The following is a 13,886-nucleotide window of genomic DNA, read 5'->3' as shown; positions in this document are numbered from 1 at the left end:
AGACATCATATAAGTTGTAAAATGTTGCTACAATGATTTAACTGACTATTTCACAAATAATTTCCCACCAGTCACTCAATATGAGAGCTTTGCAGTTGTGATGACAATTAATTTACGAAGTAATGCCCTACACAGACAGCACTTTATAAACAAATTCTTTATAGGGCTTTATAGGGCTAACAACTAAAAATGTATAGCAATGTTCCAGTAGTGTTTTATTATCTTGTTTATATTTGGAGTTTGTGTTTGTCCTGAAGTGCATCTTATCTAGTATTTTTATATATATATATTTTTTTTTAGAATACCAATGATAGCTTCTGCTAAACAGGTAAAGTAAAAATAACTATGTAATGATGAAACTTGGACAGGAAAGAGTTTGTGGAGGGTTCAAACTTCAGGAATTCTGATAAATAGGTTGATTAAGAGTTGTTACCTTAGGAGAAAAATTCTCATAGTTTGTTATGAGACATAAGGATGCTCATTTCATGCAGAAACTTGAGTAACTACCATCCTAGTTTGAAATAAACCCTGTATTGATTTACCTGTGTCAGTGACAAAGCTAGATGAAGCCATGCTGCAATGTATACAGAAAAGTGTTTATAAATTTTGAAAGAGCACTTCTTAGCAATTGCTCTGCAGGTAAAGATATAAGAGGTTTGTTCAGTTTCCTTCCTCCTTATTTTTAATAACTTTAGTATTGCAGATCATTAGTCCTAATATTCATTAAGCTCAGGGTGCTAAAGGTTCCTTACCTTATTATTTTCTAGCCTAGTCCCATTTAGGTCTTCAAATGTAAGCAACCAAATAAGGTAGTGACTGTTACACAGATGTAAGAGACAGTGGTCTGATCCTCCTCATTACAGTGTTTGACTTCCCATAGCTTGTGATTACAGGTAAGATCTTTACTAACACTGATTAATAAAGTCTTAATAATGTGCACTGATCATTCATTTATATCATCTGAGTATATACATTTGGTATCTGATAGAAAATATCACTGGCAACATACCAAAGAAAACTTCCTTTGGTTTCTAGGTCTTGAAGCATCTTAGTATTGATTAGGCATCTCAGAGGTAACAGGACACAGACTGTGCCAATGTGGTGGAGGTTTTTCTGCTGTGCCTCAACAGAGCACTGGGCAGGCAGGTTAGCACGTGCTGGGTGCTTCTGCACTGGCATAGCACCAGGAGTGCTCTGTTGAAGCAGATCTCCCAGTTGTCTCCATCTATCACTCTTCCTCTCACATCACTGAGTGGGCTCCAAGTACATGACTTTTAGTTTGAAACTAAACCAAAGATGCAGTCCCATCCGTTTGTGAGAATTAAGTTCAGAGGCTAAACTAGAAAAATTCTCTAAAAGCCGTTTAGTATGAACATGAGGTCCACAGCATCAGCTGTTTCACTCTGCAGATCATTCCTACTTGTATGCATTGTGTGCTAATACTAGTAGAGCTCCTGAGTCCTGATGCCTCTCCAGCTGTCCAGGCTAATGACTTTCCTGCATGTGCCATGGTTCTCTCCCAAACGATGCTGGAGCATGCTATGGGCCTGCATGATTGCCTTTATTTTGCACTGATAGAGGCATCTGGTCTCTCCCTGAACGCGAGGCAGGTGTACACCCAGCCCTGGGAACTCAGAAGTGCTCCTGAGTCTTCCTCTACTCTGCTTTATTTTTCTTCCATCAGAAACAGGAGTTGTTGAAGACTTCTACTACATATGGAGAGAAGATATACCAAATAAATTTTCCTCCTTTAATCTTCTATTTCAGCCATTCCTATACTTATTAGGGTGTCAGAGATCCAATTCCTACTCTGTGGGACAGAATGAACTGTCAAAAGCATCTGCTTGATTTTTATCAATTCTTTTACTGGAAGAAGCACCTTAGCTGTCTCCAAAATACTATTTATTCCCTCAGAAGAGATTTATGATTTTCATAAGAGCATGATTTTGAAAGTCTGCAGGAAAAGGAGCACATTTTGAATTCGGCTATGACGGCTACTGTGGGGATGATGCTAAAGTTATTTCTGTTTTGTCAAATCAGTGTTTTAATTAGGCTATAATTCTTCAGAAAGTTCCATATTTAAACCTGTCACATTCTTTTAACTGACTGTATATCCTAAATTTTTTGTACTTCAGCTATTATGCTACAACATTGAAAAAAATCCACATGTAGCATGAGAGAAGAGAGTACTTTTAATTTATAGTGACTTGTGCCTCCTCTATTACCACTGAATTATAAATCATTTCCTATGACACAGTAAGAATAAGTAAATCATGCAAAACTTTCCTATGTAGTATTTCAAATTGTAATTTCACTGCCTTTCACTGTGGGAACCACAGAGTTGGAGAATCTAAGACAAAAGTCCTGCAATACTGATGTGCATGTAGTAGTGACTGTCTGTGTAATTCCAGACACAGTATACCACTGCATGTTTCATGTTGTATTGCCATTAAGTAATGGAAAAATAATTTTAACTGAAAATTAGAGAGAAATAAAACTCCCTCCACACTGTCACTTGCACACCCACCTCACAGCAACACTGATAATAGCCTGTCTCCTCCCTGTGTTGCAGTTTCCCAAGCTAGTTACCTGTGCACTCTGATGCTGCTCCTTTCCTGTCTGAGGCAGATGTTCACTGCAGAAGTGGCTGAAGCCTTGTAAGAAATTATTTTCTCCAGTAGTCTTTACTGCTTCTCTTGCTGACATTACTTAACCTGCAGGGAGAGCTGGCAGAGTGGAGTGCACGAGCACTCCTCCTCTGCTCCAGGGCTGGTCAGCTGGAGGATTTATGCGCTTCTCCACTATCAGTGTAAGCCAGGGCAGCTCACAATACTGAAGTAGATTTGGAGTACTCATGCGGTCTAATTTGTTAGCCCTCCTGAAGAGAAGGTACTGTCAAGCATAGGGACGGTAGTCTTTTAAAACAGTTACAGCTAAGTTCAGAAAGTAGACTATTAAACCACAAGGTTTTCCAAGCATTTTTAGGTTTTAAGCCATATATATTGCATATGCAGTAGATTTTGTAAAATAAGCGGTACTTAGCATGGCATAAATAAGCATAGTGGTTTTGAGCCTGTGTTTGAAAACATTGTCTTCTGACAGGATTCCGCATTTCAATTAGAAAGGTACCATTTGTGATTTGAAAGATAGCCATTTCAGCTTTTCTTCTCACAAAATTATAAAATGCATGGATATAAAGTCAGAAAATCCTGTGTGTGTTGCAGGCTTTGCAGATAAGCAAAAATAGAGCAGAAAGTGAAAAAATAAGCAGATACTCTCATTAAAAGAAAAACGAGACAAAAACTGTTACTGAATTTGTGTCTAAAATAATACATATATGTCTAGTTATGACACAAGAAAAGTACAACTGTCTTTTCCATGTGGATTTATGGGGTGAAATCCCAGCTTTTCACTGTTAGTTGAACTTCAGTCAGTAGCTTGTGTAGGGCAAATTTTCCAACCATTGCTTTGTACGTTGTTTCCACCCATCTTTCCATGGAAGGAGAAGTTTGGAAGTTTGCTAGAAAGACAGCACAAATTGAATTATCCTAAGAAAATCATTCTAATTTTCAGTGTTCTCTTTTTAAAGTTAAATGTCTGGTTTCTAGTGGGTCTTCTGCTCAGCAGATATACATCACTTCCCTCTTACTGCTCAGGCAATTAATTACATCTCAGAACACCCAAGGGAGGGAGGTGTTCCTGTCTTATTCTACCAGTGAGGAAGCCATACCACGAAATATTAAACAATTATCCAAGGTCACTGAGCAAACAACAAGTAGAGCTAGGAATCACAAATCCTGAATTCCACTTATGCTCCATCACTAGTGTGGTGTGCTCTCTCCAAATGTGCGCTGTTGTGGTTTAACCCCGGCCGGTAACTAAGCACCACGCAGCCGCTCACACGCCGCCCCCTCACCCAGAGGGATGGGGAGGAGAGTTAGAAAGGAATGTAAAACTTGAGGGTTGAGATAAGAATAATTTAATAATTGAAATAAAATAAAAATGAAAGAGCAATAATAATAACAACAATAATGATTATAATGAAAAGGAGGGAGAGGGGGAGAGAAATTAAATCCAAAGGGAAGGGAGAAAAGAAAACAAGTGATGCACAATACAACTTCTGACCTCCTGCTGACTGATGCCCAGCCAGTCCCTAGCAGTGACTGGCAGTCCCTGGCCAGACCCCACCCCAGTTTATATACTGAGCATGGTGCCCCATGGTATGGAATTCCTCTTTGGCTAATTAAGGTCATCTGTTCTAGCTGTGTCCTCTCCCAGTTTCCCATGTCCCTCCAGCCCTCTCTCTGGCAAAGCCTGAGAAACTAAAAAGTTCTTGAATTTGTATAAGCATCACCCAGCAACACCCAAAACCATCCGTGTGCTGTCAACTTTGTTCTCCCACCAAATCCAAACCACAGCACTGCACCAGCTACTGAGAAGAAAATTAATTCTGTCCCAAACGAAACCAGGACAATGCAATGTAATGGCCTTGCAAAGAAGGCAGAGCTATTTTTCCTTGTAGGAAAGAAAACTATTTTATTCTGAATTAAAAGCAAATTTTATGTTTCTAATAACACTGAAAGCTAAATGGCAAATCAAATTAAACCTTATCATGATTGTAGTTATATACATCCTAACTATCTAAACAGAATAGCTCTTTTTATCTCTTCCTGGCCACCTGTCCTAAAATAATTGATTGGAGATGAATAAAATTATGCCCAAAAATTGTGGGCAATATTCAGACGTTAGATAAGTTACCAGGAAGAAGAAGTGATCAAGTCTTTATTATTACAGGGACTAAGCAATGAATATAAATGTAAAATCATTAGGAAATAACATATTCATATGCAAGTCACATGCTGTTAATATGTATTTTTTAATTTTAAAACATCCGTTAATATGATCTGCCTTTTAATTTCTCGTATTGTTACCCTCTTTGCATTTATGAAAGAGTTTTATTCAAGGCCAGAAAATTCCATGACAAGGTTGCAGAATGCTGACTGAAGAGTAGAAGTGCTATGAATACGTGCTTTTCTTGAATTTTGTGCTAGAAGACGTTTAAGCATCAGATGATAGCCACTGCTTTGGGTAGAATTTTGAGGTATATGGACCACCATGATTTTTTTTCTGCGTTTTCAATATACAGAAGTAAAATACTAAGACAGAAACAACATCTTATGTATCTACCTCTTTTACACATCATACCATTTAGTGACCCCACATCCAAAGGAATTTCGGGGGCTAAAAATACTGTGACCTTTTTTTCATTCTGACTTTCCAGTGAGAAAAAGACCTAACTTAAATTCTGTATTTGAACAGTAGATCAGAGCTACTGAGTCTACTAGCAATTGATCAAACAATAATCTTAAAAATAGTCTCAGCTAATATAACAATAATATCTAATAGATACTGGATGTATTTATATAACTCAAGGAACACAGCAACTAAGAGTCTATCTCGATTGTAAAAAGCAGTGCAAAAATACTAACATGTAATTTCAATTATTCATAAACCAAGGGTGCTGATTACCTGTGATAATAGCTATTAACCTATGTATCCCAAATGTGAGCTTCAAATATCGAGTCACAGGGAGCATACAGCAAATTGAAAGAAGTATCCAGTGTAATTAAAAGAGCTGTGCCCATGACTTCACATTTCTTATCAAAGTAGCCACCCAAAAATTTGCTACAATGCTGGTTACCGCACCCAAAGCAACCCTCATGCCCAAGCACACTCAGATTCCTCACCTCTAAACTGTTTTATGATGCCATAACTTATACTTTTAGTTTCTGAAAGCAAAGCATATAGTATTTCTTCTCTAGGTAAGAATGGCAACATCTGGAAGATGTTACAAGTTGGCAATAACACCAAATTCCTGGAGAAACTGGACCCCCAGCCCTCAATTATTAAGCTGCCTGCATGGATTTCTTTTCAGTCACAGTCTGTGACACCCGGTAGCACTGGGGACAGACAGAAGTGGAAAGGACAGAGGGCGAGAGGAGCGCATTAGGGCAGAGGGGCTGGATGGCAGGCTGGACATCACTGAAGGAGCAGGGAGGTTGGACTCCACAGGGTTTCTTTGCATGGGAGTCAGGAGGAAAAGGAATCAATGACCTCCTTGCACATCCCTTCAGCTCTTGAGCACGCTGATTCACAGACTCGCTAGCAGTTCTCCGGGTTACCTTTCTCTCTGCAAGGCTACAGCTCTTACCTGCTCTTCCACCTGAAATCCCTCGCAGTTTCCCCCTTCATTAACACGTCACTCTATTAAGATAAAATATATCCATGTTCTCTTTCCTTTCCATTTTGGCACAGCCTTTCAGAGAAAGACCTGACTCCACTGTTCTCAAATGTTCAGAAACACAATGAAACTCAGCCTGGGACTCAAAAAGGCTGAAGGGATTTTCAACCCTTCTGCTACCCAACGAGCTACCCAAATCTCTGTGTGACTACTGAGGTAGTCGTATGGCTTCAGTCCTTTAAGGGTATTCCTGCAGATAGAGCCCCCCTATTCTCAGGACCCCTGCCTTGATGCTGAAAGAAAAAAGGTCACCTTGGAGTACTGGAACTGGCGTATAAAAGAGCGACTTTGCACATCAAGGAACCTTTAATTACTAGCATGAGTGTATATTGTTCTTCATTAAAAATGCCTGTAGAAAAAGGCAATAATACTGTAATTTCATTTTTGGTGTGGCTGCATCTAGTAATTTATTAGCATCCTGTGCTTCAGAGACTCTTGATAGTGTTGCTCCATATCATTTTGCTTTATCCAATACAAATATATAATCCTTTACTGTTGTATGACCGATAAAAGCCAGTGTTTTCCTGGTTGAAAGCTGTAATCCTAAAACTTTCATCTAAATTTTGGCTGTAGGTTCACCTATTAATGCAGTAGGGTTTATCATGCAATATCAACAAGAGCTGTTAGCTGTCAACCGTCCTTCCATATTTTGATGATGTAACCAAATACATGCAAATAAGTTGTGACCGTCATCCTTCCTTGTTAAAGTTTGAAATCAAACAAGTAGGTCCACCATATTACTGCAAAAAAAGAATGTAAGAGACTTGTGCCACAAATCACGTTTCTGTTCTTGTTCTGTCTCAGAAGCTGGTACAGCCACAGCAGCAATTTACTTTAAGTGTTAGTCAAGGAAAAACAGCTTCTTCCAATGGGTAGTATAAAGTCATTTTTTACTATATGAGTACTGCCAGAAAGACTGTACATTTCACTTTTATATGAAGGTGTTTCAGTCTGGAGGTGGGGGAGGGGACTCAAAGGGAACAAGAAATTGGTTTGTCTTTGTGTTGTACATTTAGTGAGTATTTTTACTACTTTAGCTATTTTCATTTATATAAATAAAGCTTCTCCTTTTTTATCTAAACCTTACTTTTCCCCAAGGCCTCCCTGCAAATGCAGTGACACTTCAGCAAAGGGTAATTGAAGCTGCAGCACATTTACAGCAAAATGCCATTTTTAAAGGGTGCAATGAAACATACTGCAGAGGCAGGATTTTTAAATTCGCTATATGGAAACTGATTCCCTGTAGGAATGAGAGACCTGAGGATTTAGGACTATATCGTATTGGCTGCCACTTCTTCAGCCCTCTAGGCAATAGCTTTTCACAGTAAACTTTGGTTTCGCATGACCATAAAACCCCTGATACTCAACAAGAGAACGTAATGAGCAGCTCAAAGAAAAAGAAAATAAATGGAGTGCACAAAAAAAATCACAGCAGGATTGTTTCTTGTTCCATAGCAAGATCAGCTGCTACCAAATCTTCTCCAGAGATGTCCACTCCTCACACATGCTAGCCTCAGTATCACTTGAGCTCTGCAGCTGGTGCTCCCCCTCCCCAACCTTTCCCTTGACACCCCAAGGCAATGAGATAATGAAATGTAGTTGCAGAGAAGATATCTTGCAGAGAAGAAACAGCTTTCAGAATTTTAACAGGCTTTTTATGTTTTATATTTTCATTTTCCTGTTTTCATAGAGCATTAGCTTCTTATAAAAGCAATCTTTGATACTGGTTTTAACCATTCAGTATTTCAGTCTAGAGTCAGCTAATTATTTTCTTAGTGGCCACAAAAGTCAGCAGTGATTAGCAAAAACAAGATACCAGCAGTAAAATCATGCCATTAAAAAACAACAGGCTCATTAACAAAAATGTTTCAGTTTAGTCAAGCTTTCTTTCTGCTACCTCTGCTCATTCCTGGAGTCTTTCAAATATAGGTCATTTTTTGAGGCTGTAGATCTGTAACAATATTAGATACTCCAATTAGTCAGGTAAAAAAAAGGACAGGTACTCTGTTTTCTAAGAGAGGTGTTGTGGTTTTTTTGTACTAAATGAAAGTGCATATGTGATGAGTTTCATTTATTCAAAGAGAATTTTTAAAGTCTCAGAAGTCTTTAAGTGTTACTAAAAAAAAAATAGGCAGCAGCAGCTTTTAAACTTCAGAGGTGAATGGCCAGAAAGAATAATTCTTTCTTGACATCAACAATGTCCTTATTCCTTTTTAAAATGAAGTTTGGACAATAAGGAGGTCAGTAGATATATAATACTTCATTTGCACTAGAAGAATAGCCAGTATATTACTAATGGTTGGCTATCTTAAACCAAAACTGGAAAGAAATCTGCATCACAAAACTTTAAACTCTTTGACAGCTCTGATGTGATTGGAGGGGCAAATTCACCTCTTGGTTTTGGGAAATATAGCTGATTTCAGTGAAGGAGTGCCTGAGATGAGGAAGTTAGTGGGCCAGTAACGCCTCTAGCCAGTGGAGCAGGTGAAAGCCATCAGAAGGTAAGAGGAAGGAAATAAGCATCCTCTCCAGCCTGTATTTGGGCCCATTCACAATTCAACACGACACCAACATGTGATAATATTGTACGGGCCTACAGTGCCAGTCAGGCCATGGGCATGGATTTGGTCTATGATCTAATGAGCTGACTGACCATTCATACTCAAAATTCACTTTAATGAATAATCTGACTCCAAGAAATCCCTACCTAGTATAAATCATACTCTGCCCTGTGATAATTTGGGGGGAAATAAATGATGCTTCATCACTGGCAGTATCTCCAGTCACCAGTGTCTCCCTTGGTGGTGGCTGGCAGAGTAAAGCGTTTACTGGAGTTACTATTTTTCTGTAAGCTTTCAGATTTGGGTTACTGTTCTCAAGTAAAACACAGTATCTAGCCCTGAGCACTGTTTCAAGTCAATGTGGTTTACTCTGCATTAAAAAATAGTCTATTTGCACTAATGCAGTCACTGACCATGTCTCAACTGAAAAGGTGTTTTATGAATCCACCTCTTAACTGTAATCAAAGATGTGAGTGCTCTCTCAGTTTCAGTGCAAGGCGAAACATTAATTTACCTTCAGTGTTGATTTGAACTAGCCTATTTTGCTTTGCCCTGAAATAAGGAGAACACAAAATGTTCCCACCTCTCCATTCATAGTGTAGCTTCTTCAACTATGAATCTCCCCAACTATTCTGCAAGAGTTTCTTTATACTACATATCAGTATCTTTGTACTTTTCCACCGATGCAGCATTTAGAGAGTTCACTTCCTCCCATGGCCAGGAGTCCTCATTTTCCTTTGCCCAGAAGGACTTCCTGACGTGCAAGAGAAAGAAATTGTGACTTTAATTTCCCATGTGGGTGGACAGTATGGTCTTGTCCATGTTGGGTAAGATTTCATTTTCACAAAGGTTTTCCTAATAGGATGGGGGTTGTTTTAACTAACTTGCTCATATACTTCCTGTGTTAGTGATAAAAGCATGGTATGACTGACAGTGAAATATATAGTAGTATAAAGGTTTTGGAAATAGTAAACCAAAAATGTGCCATCAGAACACCATTCCATGCAGGTAGCTAGTATGTCACCATATTGCTCAAAAATTCATTTGGAACTTGGACTCTAACACGTACATATAAAAGAAAAATCCAAACAATGTGTTCCGTGCTTGTGCAACAGAATCACTATCATGTATTTGGAAGTCTATGTTATTATCAACAGTCACATTAATCAAGATGCAAAAGAAAAACAAAAGCCTCTGTATATAGTAGTTTCACTGTGGAGTTTATCATAACTAAATGATACAAATAGTGAAGATTGAACTTTAGTAAGTTCTATATAGCAACTTCGGTAAGTTATCTAGAGCAGCTGAGCCCAAAGCAATCAAAATATGGACCTTTTACTGAACTCTTGCTCTGCTTTGGAAGGTGTATGTATGAAGTCTTCTCTGGAGAGGAAAATGTTGCTATCACTCTGAAAACTTGCCTTAATAAAATAAAATCTTTGACATACCTTAATAGAGATGAAGATTTTTTTCAGTTCCTTTTTATATTTAAGGCCATCTTTCCATTAATCGAGTAGCTGACTAAGTTTAACGCCATGTAGTTAGCCTCCATTGAAATGTATGAACAATACAGTTTTGGGTTTTAATATTCTCATGTACTAGCCTATGTATTTTATTTTGCATAGAAAGTTATATTCTCTTGTTTGGGTCGTTCTGTTTAAAAAAAATGAACAAATTTCTTCAATGCTTTAAATTAACTGTGACAGACACACCATTTTCAAAAAGTGAGGAATCTGTCACTGCTTTCTGGCCGTGACTTGAAACTTGAAAGCCCAGTCTCTCCTTCCAGTGGTGGGAATGGAATATGAGGGGGAAAAAAAAAAAAGTTAACTGTTTTGGGGTTTACTCTACAGATGCATCAGGAATCAGATCAAACTCAAGAACGTCTTTGTTTGGCTTATTAGAAATTAAATGAGAAAGTTGCATGTAACATGAAAAATGTAGTAAAAGTATGTTCTTCTTGGCTATGAGCATGAATATTTTTGCCCCTGCTTACCATACCTAATTGGCTCACAGCTTATCCCCTTATACCTGGACGTTTAGCAGGTTTCACATTTATATTCCATTTAGAAGAATTTTATTGACCGTGCTGAGTCAGGAGTACTCATTTCAATACTTGGTGGCTGAGGGAGTTAGCTAAAGTCTAAAAGAAGATCTGAGCATGGTAAATATGTTCTGAAATGTTAGTTTCTTCAACAGGCATTTTAAAAAAATTGTATGGATCAAGGCATAAGAATTATGTGTCTCTTTAAACAATAGGTACAGCTGGATTTTTAGATTGATGGAGTAAGGACCTCCAATGCTTCAAATCTTCAGGAGTAGTTCAAGACTAGATAGTTCAGTTTATGACTGTGTTACCTATTTATAAATGAAATTAAATAGCCCTACTTTAGACTTAGGAAAAAGGATTTTAATATACCAATCAATTAGTTTTGTTTTGATAACAGTAGCAAGTATACTGTTTCATCATCAGTTGAAATCTTTCTTTCCCTTTCCCACTGGCTCCAAGTCACCTTCCAATCTTTTAAACTCCTGTCTTTTCAATCTCTGTCTTTTGTGCACCTTAAAAAGTGGTTTTTTTCCCTAGTATCAGAAGGCTGGACTCTTTTGTGTTTTACAAACTTTAATATTCTACACATACCTGTAATACAAATATGCTGATCACCAATAAAATAAAACAATATGGACAGTAACTAACATTTGCTGTACTGGTTTCTGTATAGCTTCTATAGTTCATTACAAGACATAGACAGAACATTATGCAACTCTGGGGGAATATGGAGAAATTTGGAAACTTCCTCATGAACATGTGTATGTCAGGTGTATTCTATGACTGTTGTAACAGGGGTAATGTTGCGCTATGATGTGATGGATGATACACTCTGATTTCTGCATTTCCATTTTAATGACTGTGTATATGATCAGTTGAAGTCATTGGAAGACAAAACTAGAAATTGATGATCTACTAGCTGGTTTAGGAGAGAGTTCAAGTTTGGGGTTCAACCACTGGACCACAACTGTAGGTAGCTTCCTGTTTGCTCCTTTAAAAGGCTTAACTTCTAGAAATATCTTTTCTAGGGGGGGGGGGGGAATAAAAAATAAATTAATAAATAAAAATAAATAAAAATTGTACCTTTGTAAAAACTGAACTAGTTTTTTTTTAAAACTTATTCTTCCTGAGCTTATTTCATTCACAAAATTTGAAAAAGTATTCTGAAGATAATGCCAACTAAAAACTATCTGGCAAAATCTTTTAATGTAGTAGCTTCATTTTGACACTTTCTATTTTTTCCATTATTTTCTTCCTTTTGATCTCAAATGGAAGTAAAAAATCAAATGTATTTCTATTATCTTTTGATGATTCAACTCCTCATCTTATTAACATACCATCTGCATTAAATGTTATTCACATTGGTGCTTTAACATAAATGCTAGAAGCACAAAACATCAAATAAAATCTGAGCTGGCAGAGTAGTGCAGTGGTGTTTCCAGAGCTGACTGTACTGCTGCCACAGTAGGTATTTATTCTCTGCTGAAAGTGAAAGGGTAAGGTTTTCTTATCCTGAGGCAGACATTGTTGCCTGTGTAGAGAAGTAGGAGGTTAGTTTTGTCTAAGTTTTTGTGGGAGGGTAAAGAAATGGATCATAACACCATTCTCATTTTATTTGTCTAAAGCTTTCAGCCAAAACCCTGGAGAATTTTGACAGCCGTTAGCAGTGGCACCACTTTGTTCCTTCAAGTTTAGATATTTACAAAGCGTGTTTTTCTCTTCTGTTTTTAGCACAAGAAGAATGGGCCACAACCCGTTCCAGCCTAAAGGCACCGCCTCCAAGGTCAGCCAGAGGGGGTTACAGGGAACACCCCTATGGTAGATATTGAAGGTCCTCCTCATCTGTGACCTCATCTCAAAGACAATTAATAGCCTGTGGTCTCCACATAAACAGCAACAAGACAAGTAATAGTCCATTTCTTTTCTATCCTAGGGATTACTGCTCATGATTATCCTATGTACTACTTGTATTTCCTATAACATTGGAGTGACATTGACATTAGTATTATTTTATAACACGGACTTAAAAAACAGAGACAAAAAACCTTTGGCAAGCATTGTCTATAAACCATTCAAAGATGATGTTCTGTTGGTTGTATTCATTGCTGTGTGTAACTTAAAAAGCATGACACTGTTACAGATCTTGAGTCTCTCTACATACTAGCTAAGGCTGAGTTTTTGTTTAGAGTTGCTGAAAGACTGTAATATGATTTTTTTTCCTTTTTTTTTTTTTGAACCAGACAATAATCAAGCTGTAGATAAGATGTTTTAACCTGTCTTTTTTAATATATGTTAGTTTAGATTAAGATGTTCGATATTAAGTTTGTAAATTTAATTTTAAATGCTGTTTTAATGGGGTTGAAAACAAGCAGCTACTGTATGTATGTAGCTAACTGAATTTGTTCAGTGTTTTAACCTGTATTTGTTAAAAAAAATCACATAAAGTTCCATGTGTAAGCTTCTCTAAATAGGAAACCATAATTTTGTCAAATATGTTTGCCATAATTTGTCAATAAAGCTGAAACCTTTTGTAACAAACTAAATTTGGAATTACTTGTTTTCTAGCTTTAAATGCCTGCTTTATTTCTTTTTCAAGAGATGCCTAAAATGGTTTTTATATAAAAATTACAAAAATGAACCCAAGCCTGTTTTAAGATTTTTTGTGTAAGACTTTAAAAGTTGTATTAATAACTTCTGGTTGTTAAATAATTTAAAAGTTAACAAACTAAACTGTTACATGAATCATGGTTAGTATCCACTAATGTATAACATGTTAATGGAAAAAAATGCTTTAGAACAATAAATGGATTTTAAACTATCCTCTAAGCTTGATCTTGCTAAACACAAACTCTGATTGACTTGTTTGTATTAGCATGTCTCTCGTGAGAATGTAATGGAGTTTAAAGAGGTAAGATTACCACTTACCACTGTTAGACTGTCTAAATGCTAGTTCTTCAACCTTTGAGTTTCCCCG

At 37.3% G+C, this 13,886-nt stretch overlaps 1 protein-coding gene across 8 annotated transcripts in view; it reads left to right on the top strand.

Annotated features, from left to right (window-relative positions):
- KHDRBS2 (KH RNA binding domain containing, signal transduction associated 2) overlaps positions 1-13,886 on the top strand; it is a 392,474-nt gene that overhangs the window by 345,680 nt on the left and 32,908 nt on the right. For 6 of the 8 annotated variants that reach the window (XR_005105014.1, XR_005105012.1, XR_005105010.1 and 3 more), the window contains exon 9: positions 12,644-12,695. Coding sequence is in view for 2 of the 8 variants with exons in the window: in XM_037392767.1 (XP_037248664.1) it covers positions 12,644-12,695 (52 nt within the window). In the remaining 6 variants the exon portion in view is untranslated. Of the gene's footprint in view, positions 1-12,643; positions 13,733-13,886 lie in introns of those variants that run through there. The other 2 variants (XR_005105015.1, XM_037392768.1) reach the window with 2 other exon arrangements.

The sequence above is a fragment of the Falco rusticolus genome, chromosome 6 (genome assembly GCF_015220075.1).
Source record: "Falco rusticolus isolate bFalRus1 chromosome 6, bFalRus1.pri, whole genome shotgun sequence".
Lineage (NCBI taxonomy): Eukaryota > Metazoa > Chordata > Aves > Falconiformes > Falconidae > Falco > Falco rusticolus.
Note: the sequence above shows the minus strand (reverse complement) of the source record. Positions and strands in the feature narration are given on the sequence as shown.